The sequence below is a fragment of the Emydura macquarii genome, unplaced genomic scaffold (genome assembly GCF_026122565.2).
Source record: "Emydura macquarii macquarii isolate MOO-44397 ecotype Brisbane River unplaced genomic scaffold, CSIRO-AGI_Emac_v2 contig_450, whole genome shotgun sequence".
In the NCBI taxonomy this organism is placed as follows: domain Eukaryota; kingdom Metazoa; phylum Chordata; order Testudines; family Chelidae; genus Emydura; species Emydura macquarii.
In genome coordinates, this window is record NW_027130587.1 from 1,522,142 (window position 1) to 1,548,202 (window position 26,061).

Consider the following 26,061-nt stretch of genomic DNA (forward strand, 5'->3'; position numbering starts at 1 on the left):
CTCCTTTCTTTCAGAATAGGGGTGAGGAATGCCTGACGGGCTTGTGCACATTACAGAACTGCCCCGTGTTCAGACACCACATACCGAATCGAGGGAGCGGATAGGTGAACGGTTAGCTGGCATGATGCCGGACACAAGTTGTCCAGGTCTATGCTGAATGCTAAGTCATGGTCAAGCTCCATGTCAGTCAACTCAGCTGCTCAACACTCTGCCCAGCCATTAGGATGATAACAGACACAGGTCCTCGGGCGGGATTTACTTCCCATTGCACTGCTTAACCTGCTTTGAATGTAGGGTCCCAGAGGCCACTCCCAGAGGGCTGGGCCTTTGCTTCCCACTATACCAAACCAAGACTCAGACTCTAAGGTTGGAAGGGACCATTATGACCATCTAGTCTGACCTCCTGCACAACACAGGCCACAGAACCTCACCCACCCACTCCTGTCATAGATCTCCTGACCTACGGCTGAGTTATTGAAGTCCTCAAATCATGGTGTAAACACTTTAAGGTACAGAGAATCCACCAGCAAATGAGCTGTGCCCCATGCTACAGAGGAAGGTGAAAAACCCCCAGAGCCTCTGCCAATCTGCCCTGGGGGAAAATTCCTTCCCAACCCCAAATATGGTGATCAGCTAAACCCTGAGCACGTGGACAAGACTCACCAGCCAGACACCCAAGAAAGAATTCTCTGTAATAACTCAGAACCCCCCCATCCAACATCCCTTCACAGGCCATTGGGCACATTCACCACTAGTAGTCAAAGATCAGTTAATTGCCAAATTAGGCTTGTCCCATCAGACCATCCCCTCCATACATGTATCAAGCTCAGTTTTGAAGCCAGCTAGGTTTTTTGCCCCCACTGTTCTCCTTGGATGGCTGTTCCAGAACTTCACTCCTCTGATGGTTGGAAACCTGCATCTAATTTCAAGTCTAAACTTCCTGCTGGCCAGTTTATATCCATTAGTTCTTGTGTCCACATTGGCGCTGAACTTAAATAATTCCTCTCCCTCCCTGATATTTATCCCTCTGATGTGTTTATAGACAGCAATCATATCTTCTCTCAGCCTTATTTTGGTTAGGCTAAATAAGCCAAGCTCTTTGAGTCTCCTCTCGTAAGGCAGGTTTTCCATTCCTCAGATCATCCTAGTAACCCTTCTCTGCACCTGTTCCAGTTTGAATTCATCTTTCTTAAACATGGGAGACCAGAACTGCACACAGTATTCCAGATGAGATCTCACCAGCGCCTTGCAAAATGGTACTAACACCTCCCTGTCTCTACTGCAAATACCTCACCTGATGCATCCAAGGACCACATTAGCGGCTCATTGTCATCCTGTGATCAACCAATATACCCAGGTCCTTCTCCTCCTCTGTCACTTCCAACTGATGCGTTCCCAGCTTATAGCAGGAATTCTTGTATATATTCTCCTCCTTTGTCACTTCCAATTGACTCTTCCCCATCTAAAGCGCCCCGCCACTCTCATCATGGAGCACACGCTGACACTCGGATGTCAGCACCAAGAATTCTCTCACTCCCATTGCTCAGGCCGGCTGAGTATCAGGAGCCAGCCTTTCTTGAGGATGACGATGCACTGATTCACCTAGGACTATGTTTCTAGTGCTGACCTTGAGCTCACACAGAGCCCACGATGCTTCCCTGCCCAGGAACCTACTTCTGAAACCTCGCTGACGTCCGCTTGCGGCAAGCTCTCCCTTGGCAGTTTGATCCCGCGGCTGTGCTTATCGGATCGCTGCGGATCTGCACCAACCCCTCTGCTGGGATTTCACTGAAACTGACCAGACAGCACGCCTTCCCCCCAACAGTCAGGGGGGTAAGGGGGCTTCTGTGCACCTGGTGAAATCAACGTTGACCCACATTTACCAATAAAAATCTAATCCTTCCAAGACTAGGGAGAGAAGAGCTGTGAGGAACAGTGAAGGAAGCTCTGGTGAGGATGCCAACCAGATAACGACATAGCTGAGAAGCCCAAGAACTTGGCTTTCTAAAACAGGGCAGCTAATTAAACAATAACCCAGTCCCCGTGCTGAAAAGGGCTTCCTCCTCACTAATCGAGCAGCTATTCATTGAAGCCTCCGCACACCTCTCTCAAACACTCTTGACAGCCTGCTGCCAACATGGAAGCGATCACAGCGTGTGCCAGGCGTCACACCCCCACACTTGAACCGGAGAGTAATGCCAACTAGCAACACAAAACAAAGACACAGCCCAGTGTTCTGTGCAGATGGCAACCCCTGTGCAGGAAAAGTGCAGCCAAAGGGGTGCAGGAGTCGAGGGGCTGAACCAGGAAACAGCTCTGTACCCACTCACTGTGCTTCACCATCTCCCTGCTCATTCCCTGCTCACGCAGGGCACTGAAGTGACACTTCATTATTTCCTGGAAGTCCACGGTCTGCTGCGGCTGTCCATGTCCACGGGGCCTGCTGACTGGATGGGAAACTCCCGTGTGACGGGGCAGGGAGGAAGTTGGTGAATGCAGAGCCGAGCACAGGCTGCGTTGTGCCCCGGTGTGCCTAGCTTTCATTGGCTCTTTTATCCTTTAACAAGGTTCCATCCGTTGCTTATCGGGGAGGGGCCTTAGGCCTTCTGTCCGCCTGCTTCGTCTGAGAACAAGCAGCGGTTCCCTTCAGCTCTTCGCATTGGCAAAATAAAGAGAACCACCCAAACACTCTGCATCTAAACCCAGGGGAAGAGAGGGCCTGATCCAATGTGGTGGTGTGAGCTGAGCTTGGCAATCGGACCTAGAGACTTTCTTCTCTAGGGCAGGGGCTCTCAACCTTTCCAGACGACCGTGCCCCATTCAGGGTCTGATCTGTCCTGCCTATCCCAAGATGCACCTCATTTAAAAACGACTTGCTTACAAAATTAGACAAAATACAGACGTGTTCAGCGCACTTACTGAAAACGGGCTGATTTTCTCACTGCTAATCTAGAGTTATAAAAGAAACGAACTGGAATAGAAATATTGCACTTACATTTCAGTGTATAGCGCCGAGTAAACCAGTCATTGTCTGTATGAAATGTTAGTTTGTCCTGACTTTGCTAGTGCTTCTTACGGAGCCTGTTGTAAAACTTGGCAAACATCTAGGTGAGCTGATGTACCCTCTGCATGCCCCCAGGGTACGTGCAGCCCTGGTTGAGAACCACTGCTCAAGGTCACCAAATCCAACCCGAGCCAGCAGCAGGTGAACATTTGAGAATATGGATGGCACCACACAGAGCTGGGGTGCAAGGAGGGGACATGCCGGGAGAACACAGGAGAGCAAGGCAACATCAACAGGAAATGAAAATGTGGGTGCACCACCTTTGGAGGCCCCCGAGAGAGGAGGCTGGGGTGTCAGTCCAGTCCTCCCCGGACACATGATCTCTCGCAAAACTGCCATCACAACTGGCACCAGTCGGCCCCTTCGCTGTCAGACTCAGCAGAGACGCCAAAGATCCACTAGGCCCTAGAGGTGAGATTCCTCCTCACCCTTGACAGAAGATAGCTCCTGGAGTCAGACCCGTCGGCAGGGCAGAAACTGGACCCTGTACAGGACCCGTTCTGGGCAGACATTTCCAGCCTTCTGTGCTGGCAACTGGGCACCTTTCACCAGCATGAAGCTCACTAAGGTCATTTCAAAACCTGCTTTTCCCTCTAACAAGACTGTCAGAAGCTAGACCTGAACTCCCCTGCAGCGCAAGGAGGCAGACCCAGTGCGGCTTTGCCAGCGCGTGCCCCACTCAGCTCTGCATTTGAAAGCGGCGGCACTCCTGAAGTGATGCGACATTAGCAACACACAGACACAGGGGCTCCCGCCAGGATCCCAGCACCAGCCTGTGCTTCGCAAATCAACGGGACCCTTTTCCTCTGATCCGAGGAGAGGAGGGCAGAATGAGCTCCCGGCTGCAAAAAGCAGCCATTTACTATAGAAATCACAAACACGCCTGTGGAACTTTGTCCTTCATCTGTACATGTTGGAGATCAGCTCCTTTAACTGGGACGCTCTGAGTAAGTTTCCCAGTCTGAAGAGGAGCTCTGTGTAAGCTCAAACTCCTCTCTCTCTTACCAACAGAAGTCTGTCCAATAAAAGTCATTACCTCACCCACCTTGTCTGTCTAGTAGCAAACCCACCCCTTATCTTCTCTGTAGGCCCAGTCACTGGAGGGCAACATCAATCTCACACACCCGCGGCCGCAGTCCACATCTGCAGCGCACCCAGCCGGCAGACACAAGATTTACAAGACAGGGGCTTTGTAGGAAGCACTGAACCCCAGAAACAGCTTTGATTGCCTGTTAATCAGCCTCAGGAATCGACCGACCCCCGGCTCTGGACACACCAGGCACTGAGTTGCCCAGGGCTGCTGCTGCTGCGGGTGATTTTACTCACTGATTTCCAGCTGCCTTTGAATCCGCCCTTTGCAGCGCTCCCGGTAGTCAGACTGGGTGGCGTTGTACTCCGACATCACCTCCACAAACTTGCGCGACAATGTGGAATGCTGGGGAGGGAAGAGGAACAAAGTTATTTAGTGCCACAGGGGAGCGGCAATCCTTCAGCAAGGCTTTTGTCAGGGTGTGAAATTCACAGATCGGAACCCCCCAGCACTGAAATGCCCCCAGCCCCACCTGTAGGCGCTTCAATGGCAATTCCATCCCAGAAAGAGTAACCCAGATGAAGACTGCGCAGGCAGAAATACATCGAACAGCCGGGCTAAAGGCAGCATGTGGGGAATATTTATCACCCTGAGCACAAACCTGGTGATATTTTACTTGCCTGTCAAAAGAAATGATTTGCCCTGGGACAGCAGAGTTTGGCAAGGCCGACTGACAGGTGCAATGTGGTGGATCTAATTTAAATCTGAGAATTGCATGTGAGGAGCACAGAGCCAAGCCAAAAGACCCTTCCTCAGCATTTACTCCTGCTTTCCTCAGGCAAACGCCCAGAGAAGTCATTGGGATTTGCTGCGTAGAAAGCTAAGCAAGTGTCTCATGATCAGTGGCACTGGAGTCACAGGGCCCCTGTTCCCTGGAAGGAGTGTTATTATGGGGACACCAGAGAATCAGGGAACTCAGGGAGCTGGGCTGGAAGCAAGGCAGCACATGGACAGAGCCGTGCACAGCAGTTAGTGAAGTCCCAGCTGTTCATTGTAACCTGCATTCAGCCTCACTCTTTGCTGACTCTCAGCGTCTGAGCTGGATGTTCTCTGCAGCGCAGCAGCTGGCAATCGGCCCTGGAGTTTGCAGACACAAGCCTAGCCCCGCAACAGACCGTCTGGAAGGAGGCGGTCCAGCTGAGCACAGACCCAGCCATGCAGGATGATGTCATCAGCAGGAAAATAAAAGAGTTGTTTTACCTTACCGGGGAGCAAGGCAGAGAGGGCTGCACCCCGGGGGACTCAGCACCGCCTCACCGCAGGCCTATGGCTCCCTAAGGAAACCGTGGAGCGAGACAGGTTGCTCAATCCAGAGGGGAGGGGATAGACCCCGACATTACCGCCTTAAGCACACAGGCTGCTACGTGCAATTGTGGGGACCCGACCGAGGGCCTAATTCAGGACGGGCCCATCTGCAGCACTGGGGGTCACCACCTATGGGAGCAGCTGCTCCGGGAAGGCAATGTCACATTAGATAGATGCTTAGCCACGGGGCAGGCAACCGAAGCCCCAAAAGAAAGAACAAAAGCCCTAGGAGGCACAACGCTCTCGGAAGCACAGTGGTGAGACAACAGCAAAGGAGAGCAGGCGGGCAGGACTCCATATGCACGGCGAGATACAGTCACTGCGGGAGACAGCACGAGCGAGTGAAGGAGAAGGGGCATTGCAAGAAATGCAGCCAGTCGAACCATTCGGTCAGAAGTCGGGGGAGGCACATCAGATAGTGGTGACGACTTCATGACTCTCTCCTGGAGTCTGAGAGCGTATCAGGTTCAGGCTGCAGGGATGGGAAAGCAACAAGAGACGATACCAACCTCCATGCATGCAACAATAGTAACGGGAAAACGGCCCGTGCAATTTCAGCTGGAGAGCGGAGGCCTCCTGCAGCGTGATTCGTTGGGTCTCAGACACCCCCATTACAAAGAGCAGGCCCAGGCTAATAACATACAAGGAGAGCATGAGGCAGCCTGTAGGAAAACATGACCTCACAGTAACTAACCTGAAAAATAACAGCTGGCACCAACTGAGGATGAGTAACGCTGACCCTGGGGGACACAGGACCAGCCTTGGATCTGATCAGGGTGCAGCCTCTCGCTGACACTCCAGTATGGTGCATGAGACAAAGGATTAGGTGTAGCTGCTTGTGTCAGCAGAGCCCTGGCAGAGACTGAACAAGAGGACACCCAAACAGGAAAAGAGCTTCTGGTTGTGGAGCAATTCCATCAGTCCCCCTATGGCCACGCAGTCACAGTGCAATCAGCCCACAAACCCCTAGAGACAGTCACGGCGAAGCCCCTTCGTAGCACTTCAAAGAGAGGGCAGCATAGGCTGATACACCTCCAGTGCTACAGGTAGAGACCAGACATTGTCCAGGACAAGTACTGGTGTTAGCTGACGCCCTGAGCAGGGGAGACACACCCAGCATCTGCCAGCTGGGGGAAGAGGATCCATTAACATGCTGCACCATCTCCCAGTTTCAACAGCACAGCTGATGGAAATCAGTGAGGCCACAGCAAAGGACATCCAGCTACAGAGCGGCCCTAGCAGAGAGGCCAGAAGACAAAAGCCAAGTAGCGGCAGGAACAAATCCTATTTTCAAATTAAAGATGAGCTGAGTGTGCAGGATGGAACTATACAGGGGGATGGGGGATGGGTGCACCTGGCCCTTCAAGGCCCCCTGCTGGAGGCCCTGAAGTCCTACTACATCCCATCCCAGGAAGGAGCAGCGGAGGTGGGTCCTCCAGTTCCGCCTAGACAGGCTGCACAGAAGCAGCCAATCAGAGCCCAGCAGGCTCAGATAAAAGGAGCTGCAGGGTGTGAGCAGCTCAGTGCTTGGCTGGGATAAGAAGAGTGAGGATGGTGGCTCTGCTCTGGCCAGAGGCACTTGACAGGCTGATTTACTAGCCCTGGGAATGAGAGGAGCTGACGACTGTAACCCTAAAGCAGCAGGTGAAAGGAGAGGGGTTATGTGGGAAAAGTCCCGGGGAATAGCAGCAGCAAACTGAAAGCAGCAGCACATGTCTGCTGTGTGTAGGGTCCCTGGGTTGGGGTCCAGAGAAGTGGGTGAGCCCAGGCCTCCCACCCCCAATGGTGGAGTGGCCTAAGCCATGAAAAGGGCACAAGGCTAGTTTAAAATGCCCAAAAATTACTAGACTCAAAGGGCCCCGAGACAGGGCTGACGATCCTGGAGAGGGCAGATCTTTTTGCTGGACTTTTGCTACCCCAGAAGTGGCTTGTCCATTTTGACCGTGTGACTTGGCCACAGGGCTGAGCCAGTGAAGACCCTGCTACCAGAAAGGGGAAACCTGTTAAAGCCAGAAGGCTGGAGATACCGCTGAGAGGAGATGGGCAACATTCAGAGAAATCAGGCACTAGAGCACAAGAGGTCAGCCAAGGACCTGCGGGCCCTGGAGACAGGCACACCTGGGAAGATCCAGCCATTAGAGAGATACCAGAAGGAGTGGACTAAAGGAGTTGTGTGGGATGCAGCGGCACCAAGTTCATACAAGGTGACTCCTCGAGGGGCGAGTGATCCAAAGGAACAGGAGACACTTCCAAGCTGGCAGACACAACACCCAGAGACAACCTACAGAGATCAGCCCAGAGCAGACAGACAAAGAACCATCCAGAGGCCAACCCACAGGGAGGGAAAAGACTCCACGGAAAGACAGTTGTCAAGACTCAGAGATAGATGATAGGGAGACAGATACGTCGTTTGTTGAGGAGACCAAACTATCTCAAAGGCTATGTAACCTGCAGAGTCTGTGGGAAAGACAAGACTCCAACTCAGTGATGTGCTTCCAGCCTCTGGCTGCAGGGACACGGGGCGGGGTCTGGGCATCAAGTATTTGTCGTTAATGTTTACATTGAAGTGTTTGTAAAACAGGGAAGATCAGTGGAACTGGAGTCAGAAGGGCCTTGTGCCCTGGAGGGACTGTTATTGAGGGGACACCCAAGAAACAAGAATGCTGGGAATGGGGCTGTGCACAGAGCAGTGCACAGGGGTTAATAAAGTCTCGCTCGTTCACCTTCACCTGCGTTCAGCTTCATTCATTGTGAACAAAACAAGGATCTCCAGAACTGGTCACAATGGGTGTGTAACAATGAATGTTCACAATGCACTGCCAGGATTTACCAGTAGGTGGCGCTGCTGGAACTAAATCCGGACTGGGCTGGTGTGCGGCTGGACTCTGAAGAGGAATGCTTTCCCGGGCACAGTGTAAGAGGAACATGCGTATTTGAGCAGTAGTGAAAATGTGTCTTCTGCTTTTTTTTTTTTAAAGAGGAGTTCTTGAATCAGCCCCATTTATACGGGGAGGTGTTAGGGGCACTATCTCCTCAAGCGTACAGGTTAGTTCTTGGAGCTCCGCAGTCCTAGTTCATTTCCCAATGCTGATCACGACCGCATGCGCACTAGAAAGAAAGTTGGGCAGCACTTGCCCGTTTTCCCTTGCCTTGAGATGCTGTGATGCAATCTGCTCATCACGAGACTTGTAGCTGAGCCGGTAAGGTAAGGAAAGGTCGGGGGACTAGGCCCACTTTTGTTCTGCGTGGCTGTGCAGTCAGTGTTACTTTCCCTATCTAGGAGGAGCATCCCCATTTTTTTTCTTATGAAACTCTCAAATGTTTCCACACCGTCCCTCCGACAGCTCTGTCAGTCCAGTCTATTTCAGGGAATTTAAAGAACTGCCAGATGTCTATTTATAGCTCTCTAGTGGGGGTGGAGAGCGGAGATTTCAAATTGATCCAGATTGCTTGGCTTCTTGTGAAGCTGTGCAGCTCCCCTGTAACACCAGCTCTGTTTCACAGCACAGCCTGAGGAAAGGGAGACTGAGATGTTTCCTTTCTAACAGACCCATGAGTTCGGTTTATCCCTAAAGCCGAGAGGACGTCTTGCAGGAGCACGCCACAATGACTACGGCCCTAAACATTTAAATTCTTCCCCTTTCAGCTGACAAACTGGGGCTGTTCTCCAAGAACTCAGATGCCTGTCAGATTCACAGACCCTCGGTAGAACACAACACTATGCTCTTGCTCGTCTTATTTCCATTTTACAGGGAAGTGTTCCAGAAAAGCTCTGAATAAAAATTAACCAGAGCCCATGTGGAATAGAGACACTGACCACGGTGGCGCTCCCGCAGCTGGCTGCCCAGTGCAGAGCTAACGGACTGTGATTCGCTTTGTGTGCTAAGAGGGAAGGTTGGTCATGCAAGAATGCAGACTCTGGGATCCTGGTCACTGTCTGATCTAGGTGTCTACCTCATAACCAGAGCTGGGCAAATAGCCCCACATGTATTCCAGGAAGACCAAGTTAAATTGCTAATGGACTCCACAGTTTGTGCCCCTTTTGTGATTGCTTTCTGCCACCCTGGCAGGTGCTGAGTTTTCACAGGAGGCAACTTTCAAAATCCTGTGCACAAGCTTCTGTGGAGACCACATTTCACACTGCTGCTTTGTGCAAGAACGGCTTGTATGCTCATTCACGCAGGTAACAGAAATAACACCAAGCGAGCGATTGGACTGATCACAATTAACACACTCAGCCTGAACAGTTACTGTGGAATACTTGCACAGAACTCCGGGCACTCAGAGATTTAAATCCAAGAGCGAACACATTGGAGGAAATTGTGTTTGGCTCATGGACATTCCTCAAGTAGAAAGAGAGGTTCCATTAACTCAATACATCACCAGTCACAAATGATTTACGGAGCTGTATACGGAGAGAGACAGAGAGGAGCCAGGTGTGATGCTGGCTGGATTAGGGGGGCCCTTGAGGTGTATTCAGGAGCTCTGATTACTCCCTTCTACACCAATCTCACGTTGGGGGTGTCACACTGGCTGGATTGGAGGGGAGGCATTTATTTAACATCAGTATGTCAAAATCATAATAATTCATGTGAGATATGCCATGTCAGGTACCGTTAGAAAGGCTGTAATGTGCTAAGTAAGATGAGTTTGTTCATGTGTTATGTGTAATGAAAGTTATGGATACGGTTTATATATCTGTATTTCATATTGTGCTGTGTGTCTGGGCGACACCCCAGACAGGATGGCTGCAGCACTAGCCTGCTTAATGGCCCAGTAAGGAAACTCACAGGTGCAATGGGCCAGGGAGAGAAGCCAGGGATATACCTGATGAGTCACCAAGACTTACTCATGTGACCCTGGACTCCATCTTATTCCTGTAAATTTCCACAAGCAGCATAGCAAAGGCCAAAGGACACACAAGGCAGCTGCACCACATCCATTTTGTCTTCAGTCTTCACCTACCTCTGGATCAACTCACCTACAACTGAACTAAACTTAAGCGGTGAAACAAAGGACTGAGACCCATGCAGGTACTGGATGTACACCAGAGGGACTATACAAGCCTGCAAACTCCACAGTTCTGCTAGAAGCCTGATATATATGGACTTTCAAATCAATTGTATGTATCTGATTGCTTTAATCCTTTAACACTTCTCTTATAGTTTATTTCTTTCTCTTTATTATAAACCTTTAGTTTTAGTTACTAAAGGATTGGCTGGCAGCGTGGTATTTTGGCTAAGATCCAAACTCATATTGATCTGTTAATGTGGCTGACCCTTTGGGGTCAGGAGAAACCTTTTTAGTAAAGAGCACAGTGTTTAAATAACTGGTCTCTTTACTGGACCTAGTGGCTGATTGGAAGCCAGAGACTGAAATGCAGTAAAGGGGGCTGCGTATACTTTTATTTTGGCTCCTTGATAACCAATGTGGGGAATCAGAAGCACTGTTTGTGGCTGGTTGGGAAGTCTGACTTCAGTGTCACCCACCAGCGCTGGGAGAATCTGCTCTCCTTTTGCAGCCTGCCCTGACCTTGGCATTCTAAGGTGGCTGCCCTAGGCATGGACGGGTCACACCAGGGGGCAAGGAAGGAGAGCTGGAGAGAAAGGAAAAATGGGGGAAAGATTGGAGGGAGAGAAATAGGGAAAGGAGAGGGGAGACAAAGATGTGCAGAGAGGAGGAGAAGGGAGAAAAGGAAAGAGAACTGAAAGTAACTGATTAATGATAAAATATGACAAACTTGGGTCTCCCACCTGGAGTCCCACTGTAATTTACAGGGGTCACCAATGTTGCTAGAGCATTAGAAATGGGTCCAGACCTGAACACCCCTAAACTTCTGGGAAGGAGGTTTCACAGTGTGCATTTGGGGAAGCACTAAATGGCATTACTGAACGAACTATAGAATCAGAGCTGAGACTTCCCAGTATCAGCCATTCAGAATGGTGCTGTCTCATGTGACTAGAGCACGCGGGTGTCACAGGAGAGTGCTAGAGGGCTGGGACAGGAGCACCTCACGCTGGAAATGGAAGCCCACGCAGAATCAGTCACAGTTAATTAGGCAGACATGTGATGACCCTCTAGCTGTCTATGTATTTACATGGCCCTTGTCACAATCGTTGATGGATTGACCCTCATGGCCCTCCTGGGAGGTGGGGAGACACCACCCCATGTTACAGCTGGGGAATTTAGGCTGAGCAGAGTAGTGACAATGCAGCATTCGGGGGCTGAGCCAGGAACTGCACCCAGATCTCCTGAGTCCCAGTCTGGGGCCCGACCCACTGCCCAGCCCTCCACACAACACATGGCTCCGTCCCGGCAGAGCCTAGCCTCAGGCAGAGCGAGTGGAGCACCGCTCACAGGCGTGCTCCCCACCTGGCCTGGTTCACACAAGGGAGCGGAAGGAGCACTGAGCACATGGATTGACGCTGCCAGAGTTCCACTCCAGCCTTTCACGCAGACGAGCAGGGTGAGAGGACAGGGAGAAACGCCGTCCGCCCTTCGGCGCATGCCCCACTGCCTGCTGAGTGTGAGAGCGTGCTGCAAGGAACGGAGTTACAGAAGGGAACACAACAATCCTGGCCTGACAGCGGGTTGGTGCGTTGCCATGTCTGCATCAGTCCAGGATGCCACCCCGTCAGCATGCAAATGCTGCAGTGGAATCTCCACGATGGCTTCCTCCACTGCTGCATTATTGCTCTACTTCTGCACAGGATCCCTGATGCACAAGGCGGTTCGAGTGGGCTGCCGGCTGCCAGCATGGAAACCAGCATGGTTCCTTCCTCGGTCGTCCCAACAACCCACCTTCTGATCAGTAATCACAAATGCGGAACTAGGGATCGGCTTAAAGCTACATTTCTCTGTGCTAGGCAGAGTGGCAGAAGTTCAGTGCTTAAAGTGGTGTCTCCTTTTCCACTATAAACCCCAGTTTGCCCCCTGGCAGCCCGTTCAGCTTCAGGTTTGGCACCCCTTGTTCTGCGGTTAGTACACAAGTTTTTAAAAACTACACCGCACAGAATCAGAAAGGTCAGAACGGCCACCAGCCTCCGGCAGCTTCCTAGCCAGCCCCGGGAGCACGACAGCTTAGCACATTTGACAGGGTGTTGATTGAACTTCCCCAGACAGCTGGCTAAGCGTGAGTGACCCACTGCTCTTGGTCCCAGCGTAGCCCACAGGAGCAGGGCTTGCCCCTGGCTTGTCCGCAACACACGCTGGCACCGGTTTCTTCATAGATCCCAAGGCCAGAAGGGATCGTTGTGATCATCTAGGCAGATGGCCTGTGGAACACAGACCACAGAACTTCTCGGGATTAATTCCTGTTTGAACAACAGTGCTTTAGGAAACCATCCCATCTTGATTTAAATGTTTGCAGTGAGAGAATCCACCACAAGCCTTGAAGTTGTTCCAATAGCTAATAACCCTCACTGTTAAACGTGCGCACCTTATTTCTAGTGTGAATTTGTCTTAGCTTCAGCTTCCAGCCACTGGAGCGTGTTATTCCTTTGTCTGCTAGAACCCATTGGCAAGGGTTTTTTGGCCATGTGGACTTAAGACACTTTTAATTAACCTGATTTATAAATCCTTGTGAGAACAGATGTTTAAGCGATAGTGTAAGACAACTGGAAACAGGTTTATGCTACACCAGAATAGGAGTGTCCACACAGGTTTAACTACTGAGTTTTAAAACCCACTGAAGTTAAACCAGTGAAAAGAGCCCATGTAGACAAGATCTTAAATCAATGTAAATCTGGCTTCTGGCAGTTTAGCTTGCTCCTGGAAATACAAGGCAGGTTTAAATACACGTCAGACGCTCCACACACACAGTCGCACTTGTTTAACACTGCACCGTGAGTTAAACGGGGGCAACGTCTGCATGTAGCCAAATGCTCAGACTCAAGTGGGAGAGCAGAATCCAAAGGGCCCCTCCAGCAATGGCAGCCCATGCGGCAGCAATCCTGGAACGTGGGGCTGCCTTCAGATGTGACTGAGCTTCACAACCTTCACCCTGTTAGAGTGTGGTCAAGACCAGTCCTTTCCTCGGCCCATCACCGCTCCCACTCTTCCTCCCTTGCGCCTCCCCCACTACAGAATGCCAAGGGACTGTAATGTTCAATGCCCCACCACTGCACAAGGAGGGGCTGCAATAGCAAACAAGGTCTGGGCCTACAGTTATACTGAGGTCAGTGGCTATGCTGTACACGGACAAGGAAACCACAGAGGAACTCTGGGACAGATCCTGAGCTGCTGGTGACACATCCAAGGGACTGAGGGTTTTACACTCCTAACAGGTATTATGTCCGAAGAGCTAAACATCAAACTAATTGGCTACAGAAATGCTAGAGCTGTCCCCCCCCCCGGAGGAGATGCAGTGGAACGGCAGCACCTCGGGCTCAGTGCAGACGCAGCAGCCTCTCAGTGCCCTCTCCTTCATTCAGGGCCACCCTGTCCTTCCCCACGTCGCAGTCTCAGCAGTCACCGTGGTTCAGATGACCCGCTTGGAGCTTACAGCCCGAGCCAGTGCAGCTCACCCACGCTGCCAGATCCGTCTACCAGAAACGTCCAGCTGCAGCTACCGCAGCATCTGCAGCCCTACGGCGTCCTCACGTGCACAGGACTTTGGTTCTCAGACTCCCCCCAACCAACACTGCACCTGCCTTCTCGGAGAAGCTGCTGCTAGGATTCCAGAGACCTCCGTCAGGAGGAGACCGCACGAGGGGTACAAGTGCTAGTGGACTAGGAGGACAGAACCAGGAAATGCTCACAGCCCACCTGCACTGACAACACCCGGCAGCAACAGGAAAAGTGCCGGAGTTCCCGGCGGACTAGGGATAACACTAAACAAGGCTCCTTCTGGGAGGAGGAGAGTGAACATGAGGATCCAAGGCAGGAGTTTCCAGAGAGTGAACGCGAAGGGGATTAGCTCGGATCAGACACGGCGCTCTGGAGGATTTGTGCGTACACACATTTCCCTCTGATCCCACTTCACTCAGCAAGGAACGGCCGCCTCAGAAAGTCACTGTTGCTTTGCTCTAGATGCGCCAGACACAGTGTCTCAGGCCTTGGCTGCATCAGAAAGTTGTACTGATTTAACGACATTGCTTTAGAAACTGACCTGGTTAGGTAGGTGCAGCTCTTTGTTCAGGTTATGAGTAGAGCTGGGAGAAACTTTTTGGCCAAAACTTTTTTTTTTTTTGACCAAAAAATGTAGATTTGGGTTGACCAAATCATTTCACGAATTCTTATACAACTTGCCAAATAGTTTCAGCCAGAACAAAACACCCACATTGATACAAAATGGTTTAAACTGAAATAAGAGTATCCGCACACGAGGGTTGTCCTGACTGAACTAAACCGGTTTCTAAAGCAGTACAGGTTAAGGCAGGAGCACCATTTTCTCATGTCGACAAGCCTGTTACCCCCAGGGGGAGAAAATGGCAGCGATATCACACTGGTTTGTGAAACACTGGCTACTAGAATCACAGCCAAAGGGGGAGGAGACATCCAACAGGCCCTTTCGAGCTTTGGATGAGACCTGAACTCCAGCCCAGATCCCTGATACTTATGCAGACCCCTTTGCCATGGCACTGGAGCACCCTACCCCCCGAAGGCAGGGCGGTGCCATTACCCCATTGTACGGATGGGAACGTAGGCACAGAGAGACTAAGTGACTGGCCCAAGATCACACAGGTGTGTGGGCAAAGAAGGAATTGAACCCCGGGCTCCCTGCTCACTGGGCCGTTCTTCCTCTGATCTGGATTAAGTTCTGGGGTTATACATTTGAACCCTCCCAGAATTCAGGCAGGTTGGGCGAGGAAGTTCCCAGTTGGGGCCATCTCTAGTTTTACTGGAAACATTTCATGACACGAACAGTAACAGATACACTCTCAAAACCAGGACTAGGAAATACGCCATGGGTACAACATGGTCAAGATCACATAGTGCCTAGAACAGTCACTCCTGCATTTCCCAGGTGCTCAGCCTTATCACTGCATTCATGGGAAGGTTTTTATAATGGGGGGGGGGGGGGAATTGCCCAGGCTTAACGTATGGTCCCTGCTCCGATGTGAGGGAGCAGCGCGCTTCCAGCTAGGCTGATCATTGTCTGCCTTCCCTGCAAGGCTGCTGTAACAGGCAGCTTACAGCTGTGGGGAGCTACTGTGATCTAGTGGTAGGGCAGCAGACTGGACGTCAGAGACCTTGCTTCTCCTCTTGTCCCTGTGAACTGCTTTTTGACCTTGGACAAGTCACTGCATCTCTCTGGGCCTCGGTTCCCTTCTCTGCACTTTTCGGGCTTGTCTAAGATTTTCAGCTCTTCCGGGCAGGGATTGTCTCTCAAGACGTGTGCACACAGTGCCTGACACAACGGGGCCCCTCATCTAGGCTGGGGTCTGTGAGCACTGCTGTACTCCGATAGCAGCAGCTGTACCTTTGCAGTGGGAAAGGGCAGAAACCAATTTTTTAACGGCAAGCTTAGAATTGGCAGAATGTTGCAGAACTGAGAGAGACACCCTAAAATCCTGGGGTTTGTGGGTTTTTTCCTGCTCACTGTATTTTCCTCTCCCTGATTTTAAGGCAGTTATTTCTATAATGGGAAGATTTTGCTACAAAATGCCCACGACGTCCCGCACGCTCACTGTCCCAGCAAGAGCTGGGGAGCAGCAGCTTTTCCCCTGTGCCCGTGACCCCTGCCTGGCTCAGGCAGGCAGCAAGTGCTGTGATGTCAGAAAGGGTTGGGAGCTTCATCATGTCCTGCTCAAAAGAACATCCCAGCAGGTGCCAGCTGCAGCGTGAGCTGGAGGGAGACTTTTCAATCATTTACTTTAAAATCCATTTTGTGCAGCATTGTTCCCAGACTGAATCAGGGCTGCGCCTATTACAGCAGCGCAGGACAGGGCAGAATCTATTATAATGCAGTGCTGAAGGTTGCTTCTGCAGAAGTGATTAGTTAATGTCACTGCTCTATTGACTAGACACCAGCTGCAGAATGGACTATCAGACATAATGCAGCAATTTCCCACACTGAAAATGAGATAAATCCCAAATGCTCAAACCACCCTGACCTCCTGTGGAAGGTGCTTTCAGATAGGTTGAGCCTGAAGCAAAGTTCCCAGCTACACTGATCACTACAGTAAAACCACTCCAGCGACGGGAGAGGGAGCTGGGGTCAGTCCCATGTTGTCTACATCAACGGTTCCCAACCTGGGGGGTGGGATCCCCTTGAGGGGCGCCAAAGATTCCAGGCGGTCCATGAGGCTTCAGTAATATTGAGGTCATTTAGCCCCCCGAGCAGCACACCGCACGCAGCAGCCTCAAGCTACGAGCCGGCTGGAACGGAGGAGCAGCCCCACACCAGTGGGGCCTGGAGCAAGCCCAGTCAACCTGCCAGAGCATGCCTCTATTACCCTCAGTCCATGCAGGATGAGAAGAGGCGGGGCCAGGCGGGGCGTGCATTGGCAGGGAAGGCTCCACTCCTTATTCAGCTAAGAGTCATTTGTGTAATTTAGTGTTGTTATTATTAGCATTATATGTGGACACAAGAACTAATGGATATAAACTGGCCAGCAGGAAGTTTAGACTTGAAATTAGATGCAGGTTTCTAGCCATCAGAGGAGTGAAGTTCTGGAACAGCCTTCCAAGGGGAGCAGTGGGGGCAAGAAACCTGGCTGGCTTCAAAACTGAGCTTGATACATTTACGGAGGGGAGGGTGTGATGGGACAGCCTCGTTTGGCAATTGACTGATCTTTGACTACTGGTGTAGATATGCCAGTGACCTGTGATGGGACGTTTGATGTGGTGGGTTCTGAGTTACTACAGAGAATTCTTTCTTGGGTGTCTGGCTGGTGAGTCTTGCCCACATGCTCAGGGTTTAGCTGATCGCCATATTTCGGGTTGGGAAGGAATTTTCCCCCAGGGCAGATTGGCAAAGGCTCTGGGGGTTTTTTGCCTTCCTCTGTAGCATGGGGCATGGCTCACTTGCTGGTGGATTCTCTGTACCTTAAAGTCTTTAAACCATGATTTGAGGACTTCTAATAACTCAGCCATAGGTAAGTGATCTATGACAGGAGTGTGTGGATGAGTTTCTGTGGCCTGCGTTGTGCAGGAGATCAGACTAGATGATCATATTGGTCACTTCTGACCTTACAACCCCTACAAACTCATAGACTCTATGTGTTTATGGCCGGTGAGGGGGCGAGGCGGGGTGTGTATGAAGGGGCGTGTGTTTTACCTAGTGTTAACTATTGCAGCTTTCACTCAAAAGGGCTGGGAACCACTGGTCTACATCAATAATACAACTGTTTACTAATTATGTATTCACTACAGAAAAAGCTGGTTTTTAACAGAGGGAGAACTACTGCATGTCAGCGATCCCACGTTAAACCCTAGTAGAGACAAGGCCCTGTAATTTTTACGATGACGTAGCAAGGCGAGGTACGGCATTGACTCGTCTAGGTATCTTACAGTAAAAATCACGGGGCCTTGTCTCTGCTACCATTAACCTCGGAACAACTCACCTACGTTAGTTCCCCCGTGATAAACACAGCCCTTCTTTTGGCAGCAAAGACAAAGCTCGAGTTCCAGCCAGCTGCCACTGTACAAACTCTTTGCAAACAACGCGAGCCACATGCAGCAAGCAGCCAGGGCCATGCTAAGAGCCAGAGGGAGGTCTGGAAAGTTCTCTGGCCCGTGTTACACAGGAGGTCGGACTAGATATGATCACAGTGGTCCCGTCCGGCCTCGGAATCTATGGAAGTCAGCAGGTGTTTGTGTGGCGTGAGCATGGCTAGACAAGAGGAGACAGAACTGCAGGAACTGTCTGCTGGGCAGCCGGCATGCTATCTCCCGGTTATTATTTCCACCTTGCTTGGGAGAAGTGCTGATTAATGGAGTTCACATCTCCCAGGCACAGGGATTCCTCCTGCACTATTTACTATGGCATGCAGCCTTAATCTCAAGGATGCACGAAGCTATCCCTGGGGTGGAGCAAGTTCGCTTTACAAGTTATTTAGTGATTACATAAGCAGTTAATATCCTGATGAAGATCAAGATCTTCGTGAAACATTCCCTCTTGTATAAGGGACAGGGAGCCTCCAAGCCAGCAGCCCCTTGGAATCCTACTAAGCTCCAGGCCCAGGGATGGGGGACCCTTCAGAGTCATTCATCTGCATCCTAGGGCATGTGAAATGTCTTTATCCCCGAGGAAACAAGTGTGAGCTAACTGCTGCGTGCGGAGGCTCCTCGAGAGGAGATAAGAAGTTCATGCTGAACGTAAAAGGACAAAGACATGCTGATGCTGTTTCCCAAGGCATGCACCTAACCGAGCATGCACCTACCATAAAAAGGCATCTCAAGCATTGAACAAATGAAGGCCCCAGGGAGCCATGTGACAGCCAAGAACTGCACATGGGAAATCTGAGCCCTTGGAACCAGCAGATTTAACAGGCGTGAAGGGATGGATTCCTAGGACACAACAGCGCAAGGGGACATGGCCTCTGCGCCAGCAGCCACTACCAGTGCTGCAATTAGATTTCAAGAACGCACATTTTGGGGCACTCAGGAACTAAGCAATGACTTCTCACAAGTCTGTACGAGAGGAAGGCAGCTTGTAGGATCTTAGCAGCGATGACAGCTACAGCGCCTCTGGAAAGAATATAAAGAACAAGCAAGAGCTGAAGTGGCTTCATGGGGCACTGCTCCAAAACCTAAATCCGTGCCGGGAATGGAGAGGCAAGAGCCCAGCAAGAATCTATAAGTCATTTGGGGCTTGTGGGGAAAGATACAGCAGAGTGCTTAAATCGCCCTCACTCACAGCAGTGCCGTCTCAGTGATGTGAAGAGAGCTGCACCGCTGTGGTCAAGGGACCAGTCCAGTCCCGCCAGAGGCCCTGATCTGAGGATGCTCTGCACAAGAGCTGGGCCAAATAGTCAATTAGCTGAAAAATGCATTTTCCAGGGCACCAAAACGATTCACAAACTCAAGTCAAATTCAGCAAATAGTATTGACCAGAAAAAAAAAAAAATGGGGGAAAAAAATTCAAATGTCAAAATGTTGCACTTTGGCCAATGAGAATGAAAGAGTTCTCTCTTTGGTTTGTTTGCTTGCTTGTTTGTTTTGAAACATCATTTTATTTGGAAATTTAGCTAATTTTTTAAAAAGCAAAAATACAAAAAATCACCAAAAATCCATGTGAAAGAAAACAACCTGAAAAAAAAAACATTTCTAGTTGAACAAAACGTTTAATTTGACCCTCCCTTTCCTTTTGTGAGAAAAACAGAAAAAATTCAGGTGTGGTTTGAACTGAACCAAAAGGGTTTGGGGATTTTTCAGTTCAGCCCTGAACCCCACAAAGCAATGATTTGCTCTGTTGTACTCAGCTCCTCTCCAGAGATACTCTGCACCACCGGCTTAGCTCAACAGGGCATGGTCCAGAACTCTTAAGCAGCCAAAGGGATTACAGGGAACCTGCAAAGAGCAACGGGGAGGTTGTTTCCCCCACTCCCTTTCTTCCTGATGTAGAAAAGGGGCTGGAACGCTTTGTTTTTTAGTGGGAGGCAGGTACAGTTTGGTTTTTTCATTAGAAATTCAATTCTTGCCTGCCCTGTTTTAACTCAGAGGACTCTGTATAAGGCTGGAGAACTAGTAGGGTTATGACAGCCCCAGATACCAAGGAAGTAAAACCAAATGAACTGAGAGAGAAAGGGGTTTTACTGAGTGAATAAAAAGACTTTTCTTTTTTTTAAATTCTCAAAACCTGTTTAATACAAAGTCTTGAACAGATGGAAGAAAAATCCTCTCTCTCCCTCAGAGATCCAGCACCCTCTTCAGTTAAAAGCTGTGAAATCCATCCAAAGAAACCTCCAGCAGAAATAGAGAAGACAACATTTGATATTCCTGCTATTTCTCAGGTAAAATAACAAGCAGGGAAAAAAGGTTTAGTTCCCCTTTAGATCTCAAAGCAGCAGCTAAGGGCACATAACCAGCATGTTTTCTTTAACAGGTGCCCTCAAAGAGCTTTTACAACCGTATCAGGCTTAGATAAGTGTCAGAGAAGTTAGAGATGAGACTGGTTTATTGGCAGTGAAACAGCCAATCTAGTTGCTTTTCACACTATGTCAGTCTCTCCAGCAGAGGCCCAGCATAGGATTGTTCCCTAAAGTATATTCCCCAGGACTTTCCCCGGTCCAATTTCAAATGATTCAGGGGATCTGGCCACTACCATTCCGGGCATCCCAATGTCTGGTACATCGCCCTACTCCTAAAACACTTCTCCCTGATGTATTTGCTTCTGCTCCGTTTCATCCCATTACTCCTAAGTATAACGCTGCGGTCCCATCCCTACACAGTTCTGCTCCCTCTTGCTTTTTGCACCCTTCGGACACATGTGGCTGGCTGCCCGATCCCCATTCAATTGATATTTGGCCAAGCTATATGCAGCTCTTTAAAGCTTTTTGCACAAGCTAGTCTCATGAGACCTAGGCTCCTAAGTGGCTAAGTCACTTTTGAAAAGGTTACCAGACATGTTCGTTTCCTCCTCCGTCTGTGAGAGGATGCACGGATCTACGCACGCTGCCTCAGACAGCGCAGGCTTTATGGCACATGGCTCAGCTCCAATTTGCTCTTCACTGTCACTCCCAGGTCCTCTGCCATCCTCACGGATCCAGAAACTCCTCCACACCCTTCACGTTGTTTTCTCTAGTTGCCTTAGGCCTAGTCTACATGCCAGCTGCCGTCGATAGGAGATACACAAGCTGCGTCCTGTAGCTTGCGTATCTCCCATCGACTTACTTACGTTCCCTTACTGCGGCGTCTCCACTGCGCTACGCTGACGGAAGATGCCCTCCAGCCGGGGGGTGGATTTATTGTGTCGGCCGGAGAGCACTTCTGGGTCTCCACAGCCCACTCAATCGATCCCGCTGCCCTGATCCGTGCAGCCCCGCATTGTAGACACACCCTAGGTCTGCAGTTTGTCACGGTGGAATCTTGTTTTGCCATTTCCTGCCCGTTTTGATTTCTCTATCTCCCGATTCCTGAGCCAGTTTTCAATGTGTGAGCCACTGCTCAAACCCAACCATTCACCACAGAGGAAGGAGAGGACAACCCAATACTAGATCTACTCTTTTCACATCAGAAAGAGAGGGATTAAATCAGAGATTAAAGTGTCAAAAGAGGTAGTACTGGAAAAAACTGCGAGATTAAATAGCAACAAGAAACCAGGCCCACACGGCATTCGCCCACAAGTTCCCAAGGAATTTAGGAAAGAAGTGGGCGAGCTGCTACCAAAAACCTGTGACCTCGCATTACAATCAGCTGCTATTCTGGAGGTTTAGAGAGTAGCAAATATTGTACCTTTCCTCCCCGGTAATCCAGCAACCCAAGCGTTCTTTCACAGGTTTCCTTCGTCAGATATACGTCAAAGAATGTATTGGTTTTATGTCTCGGGAGAATTACTGCCAAATCTGGCCCAGTCCCAGATGACCTTTCACCTGCCATAGTTGGTGTTGCTTTTCCTTAGTTTCACTTGGGCTGGATTTCCATTTGCTGAAGGATAACTGTCCACTAACCTTCGGAGACTTGCATGGGAGCAAACTAGCATTTTCCCACTAGCCTTCTGGCTTTTTTTTGCTGTCTAGGGCAGCGGTTCTCAACCGGTGGTACGTGTACCACCGGTGGTACGCCGAAGAAGGCTGGGTGGTACGCGAGCCATACCGCGCCGCCGAATCCGCTGCAGCCGGAAGGGCCCTCCCACCCACCCTCGTGAAACTTTGCCACCGAAAAGGGGAAATGGCGGAAGGGTTTTGGCGGAGGGCAGAGTTTCCGCCATGGAGCCCGCTGCGAAACCCCGCCTCCACCGAAAGTCCCGGCCCGCCACCGCCACAAGTCCCCCCCCCCCCCTTTTTTTTTTCCCGAGTGGTACTCGGGGGAAAAAAAGGTTGACAACCGCTGGTCTAGGGCATGCAGTCCTTCTGTGGCTCAGCTGTGGTCTGCTTAAACAGTGATTCCATGCTGAGACCGAAGGATTTTCCTATTTCTGACTTTAGGATCTTTCTAACGAGCGCTCCCTCATTTTCCCGTAACCCCCCATTTCTGAAGTGCAGAGTCACTCTGCTGGTTTTTGGTATGATTCTTCCCCTGAATAGGGTGAATTTCAGTACGCTGGGATTGTTCTGACCTAGCGGCCCAACCACAGTCACTTTCTGTGTTATCTAGGACTCTCCTCCGGCGTGCTCTGAACAGAGTTCTTCCAAGCAGGAGCAGTGAAAGGTGCTGCAGGGAAGCATTTCCTCCACCCAGACCAGCTGCCAGCACAGAGATGACACTGGGTGCCAGCAGAAGGTTGCAGTGACAGTATCAGTCAAGCCAACAGCCTAACCGGTCCGGCTTCAGCCCACTGACCAGCAACTTTTCAGCCAATCCTTGTGCCCATGTCTTTTAATTCGCAGGCCAGGAAACGAGACAGCAGCAACCTCAGCCCACCCAGTAATTCCATCCTTGGCCCAGGGCAGTAACTCTCTAGTGCAACACAGGGCCTCTCACCAGTCCTGGTACAGGAGATGCCCTGCAGACTCCATCTCCTAGCCTAGGGGCTGGCAGGGCCTCTAGCGCTGCACCTTCCTCAGGACAGTCCTTTATGGATCATATGGTGCCCACTAGTGGCGTATCTAAGCAATGCCTGGATATGCTTGTAGACAAGCACTGTGTCACCCCCACATCTCCTATTCTCACGGCCCGTAAATTATCCTTGTTAGTCACCTCTGGAATCTCTCTGCCCTGTTTTATACTCAGGTGCCTAAAAGTGAACATACAACACTAGCCTGGTCTCACTAGTGCTGACGAGGGGGAAATCATCACCCGCCACCCTTGATTCACATGACGTTCCCATGAACAGAACCCCAGGGCAGCATTAGACTGTCTTTCACAATGCTCTTGATTCTACTGTCCTTACAACAACTTCCTCTTATTCCTTTGAAAACCTGTCGCTAATGAAGTAGGACTCTCTTTATTGCCACATTGCTTTGAAAATACACTAAGAAACCTGCTAACTGAGAGCTGGTGCCAGTTATCAAAGAACTCCGTTGCAATGGGAGAGAGAATTGTTTTAACTCTTTAAACTCTGCCGTTTTCCAGACTGCCAACCAGGTCGGTGCCTGAAAGGAGGACAAAGGGGGCACCCTGAAGGTAGTGAATTTCTGGAAGGAGATTAGGGGCCCACAGAGCGCAATCCAGAAGTTTATATCAATCATTTTTAGGTCGGTCACAGTTGGGTCATAAACAGGTTTGCCATCTCTTATGAACCTGCAAAGCATCTTTCTATGCTCTTTAAAGCGAGCTGAGGAGCCACGTTTTAGGACGCACTGCGGAAGGGAACTTTCTGCCCCAAAGTGTGCGGACGATAGTTTATTTCTTGGTTCAGTAAAATCCCACCGGGCCAGACATTTCAAAATGCCTGTGCAAAACCCCACACACCTGAGTTACCCATACAGAAGCCCAGATGTGCACACCCATGTTAGGATTTGGATGCAAACATCCCTTTATCACATTACGTACCTAGATGGCAGGAATCACGCTGGGGCTTCAGCTGGGCGGGCACAAAGCATGCACACGCTTTGCAGACACACTTCGCGATCTGTCCCATCACTGACCTGATACAGTGTCTGCAATCGTGCGTTTCAGGGCTCTGGGCAGAATATCTGCAGCCTTTGTCCTCACCACTTTCTGGGACGCTCGAGTGTCCAAAGCTTGCCTAAACCTCCCTCCTCCCAAACCCTGATTCACCAGGACAGAGACTCACCTGCGTTTTCCTTATCCTCAGGTCAGCAGATGATCTATTCAATCCTTCCTCTTGTTCAATACTCTGTTCAATACCTGGTCGTGGACAGAAGAATGCAGCTTAGTTTAGACTGTGTAGAAGAGACTAAGCGATTGCTTTGCAAACCCATTCTCAAAGCCCAGAATGCACGTGGGTTAGAGATGCGTCTGGATCCCACTGCAGTCCTCATGTCCTGATACAGGCCCATTTTATCCTTTCCTGCGTGCAAACCACTAGCTCCAGCTGTCCCTTCCATTTTCAAACAGCAGGACTGGTTATTAATTTAAACAGCTGAAGACTACATCTCTCTCCTCTAGCTCCGCTGAGAAAGAGCCAGGAATGTAAAACAGAGAGCAGGAATTCTGTGCCCAGCACAGCAACGTCTGTGTTAATGAAACTGCAACCCCTCCCGGCCTGGTGTCACCCACAAATTGTCCAAGCATATTGTCCACTGCATTATCCAAGTCGTTAATGAAGATACTGAATAGTACTGGATCCAAGACAAACTCCCACTAGATATGCCCTTCCAGTCTGACAGCAAACCATTGAGTTTGAGTTTGGTCTTCCACTTCCCATGACCCGCTGTGGACACCACCCATGGGAAGTTCCGCCTCAAGAGTTTGACAGACAGCAGCCCTATAGCTCTTGATTGGCTCCCTGTCCTATATAAACCCAACGGGCATTCCAGGAAGTGTCCAGGCAACAGAGCAGATCTTCTGACCTGACCATTCCTGCTCCTTGCTCTGGAACCCCTGGCTTGACCTCAGCTTGATCTGGACTTTGCCTCCTGACCGGACCATGACGCTGGTATCGACGCTGGCCTGGACCTGACTCCTCTGCTACTCCCAGCCTTAGGGTTGCTCTTACTTTGATCCTTGGCCCTGACTGCCCTTGTTGGGATGCTGACAGTTCACCTGGACCACCCTAGACTGTGGCGAAGGCCTATCCTGGGAACATGGAGGTAGCGGGCCACTCCCTGCCCAACCTGCCCCAGAAGTAGATGGAGCTGCCTGAATGGTCTGACCACTCCCAGGAGGAGCTCCCCACACCTGGAGCCCAAATATCACAGCTCACAACAGAGAACCACGCTCTGCACAGGCAGTCCACCCAGCTCCATGAGGGAAAGGTGGCACCGCGGGCCCAGCTGGCACAGCACGCCGCAGACAACCAGACGCTATGGGAGCAGGCGGCCCAGCTGCCGGGTGAGAACGCTGCACTATGGGGAAGCGCTGTGGCTTCATCCCCAGAACGTTTCAACGGGGACTTCCAAAATTTCAGGGGGGTTGTTAACCAATGCCGCCTGCTGTTTCTGCTCTGCCCCCAGTCCCACCCCCGATCCAGGGAAAGTAGGACTCATTATTAGTTTCCTGATGGGAAATACATTGGACTGGGCATTACCCCTACTCGAACAAGAGAGCCTGATGCCGTCAAACTGGGATGCCTTCCTCTGAGCACACACTGCCATATTTGACGATCCCCAATAGACCCACTTGGCAGCGGCGGCCCTGCACAACTCCAAAAGGGGCAGGGACTGTCCTCTTCCTACGCCACCCACTTTCGACATCTAGTCTCACACGGAGTGGAACAAAGCGGCCCAGTGCTACCCATTCCGGAGGGGACCATGTGAGGAGGTGAAGGATGAGCTAGCCTGTGTGGAGGCCCCGACCAACCTAGACGCCTTCATCAACCTAGTCACGCGCATCGACACTAGGCACTGCAAACAACGTGAGGAAAGGAAGGGGTCTGTGTTACCAGCTGGCCAGTGCCCCTCGATACCTGTCTCCAACCCGGACCCCAGAC

General features: G+C 50.7%; 1 protein-coding gene across 3 annotated transcripts in view; it reads right to left on the reverse strand.

Annotated features, from left to right (window-relative positions):
• Positions 1-26,061, reverse strand: part of STX1A (syntaxin 1A) — a 183,988-nt gene that overhangs the window by 20,315 nt on the left and 137,612 nt on the right. For all 3 annotated transcript variants that reach the window (XM_067537738.1, XM_067537739.1, XM_067537737.1), the window contains exons 5-6: positions 24,244-24,317; positions 4,391-4,499 (exon numbers count right to left, since the gene is read on the reverse strand). In XM_067537738.1, the coding sequence (XP_067393839.1) occupies positions 4,391-4,499; positions 24,244-24,317 (183 nt within the window). The remainder of the gene's footprint in view (positions 1-4,390; positions 4,500-24,243; positions 24,318-26,061) is intronic.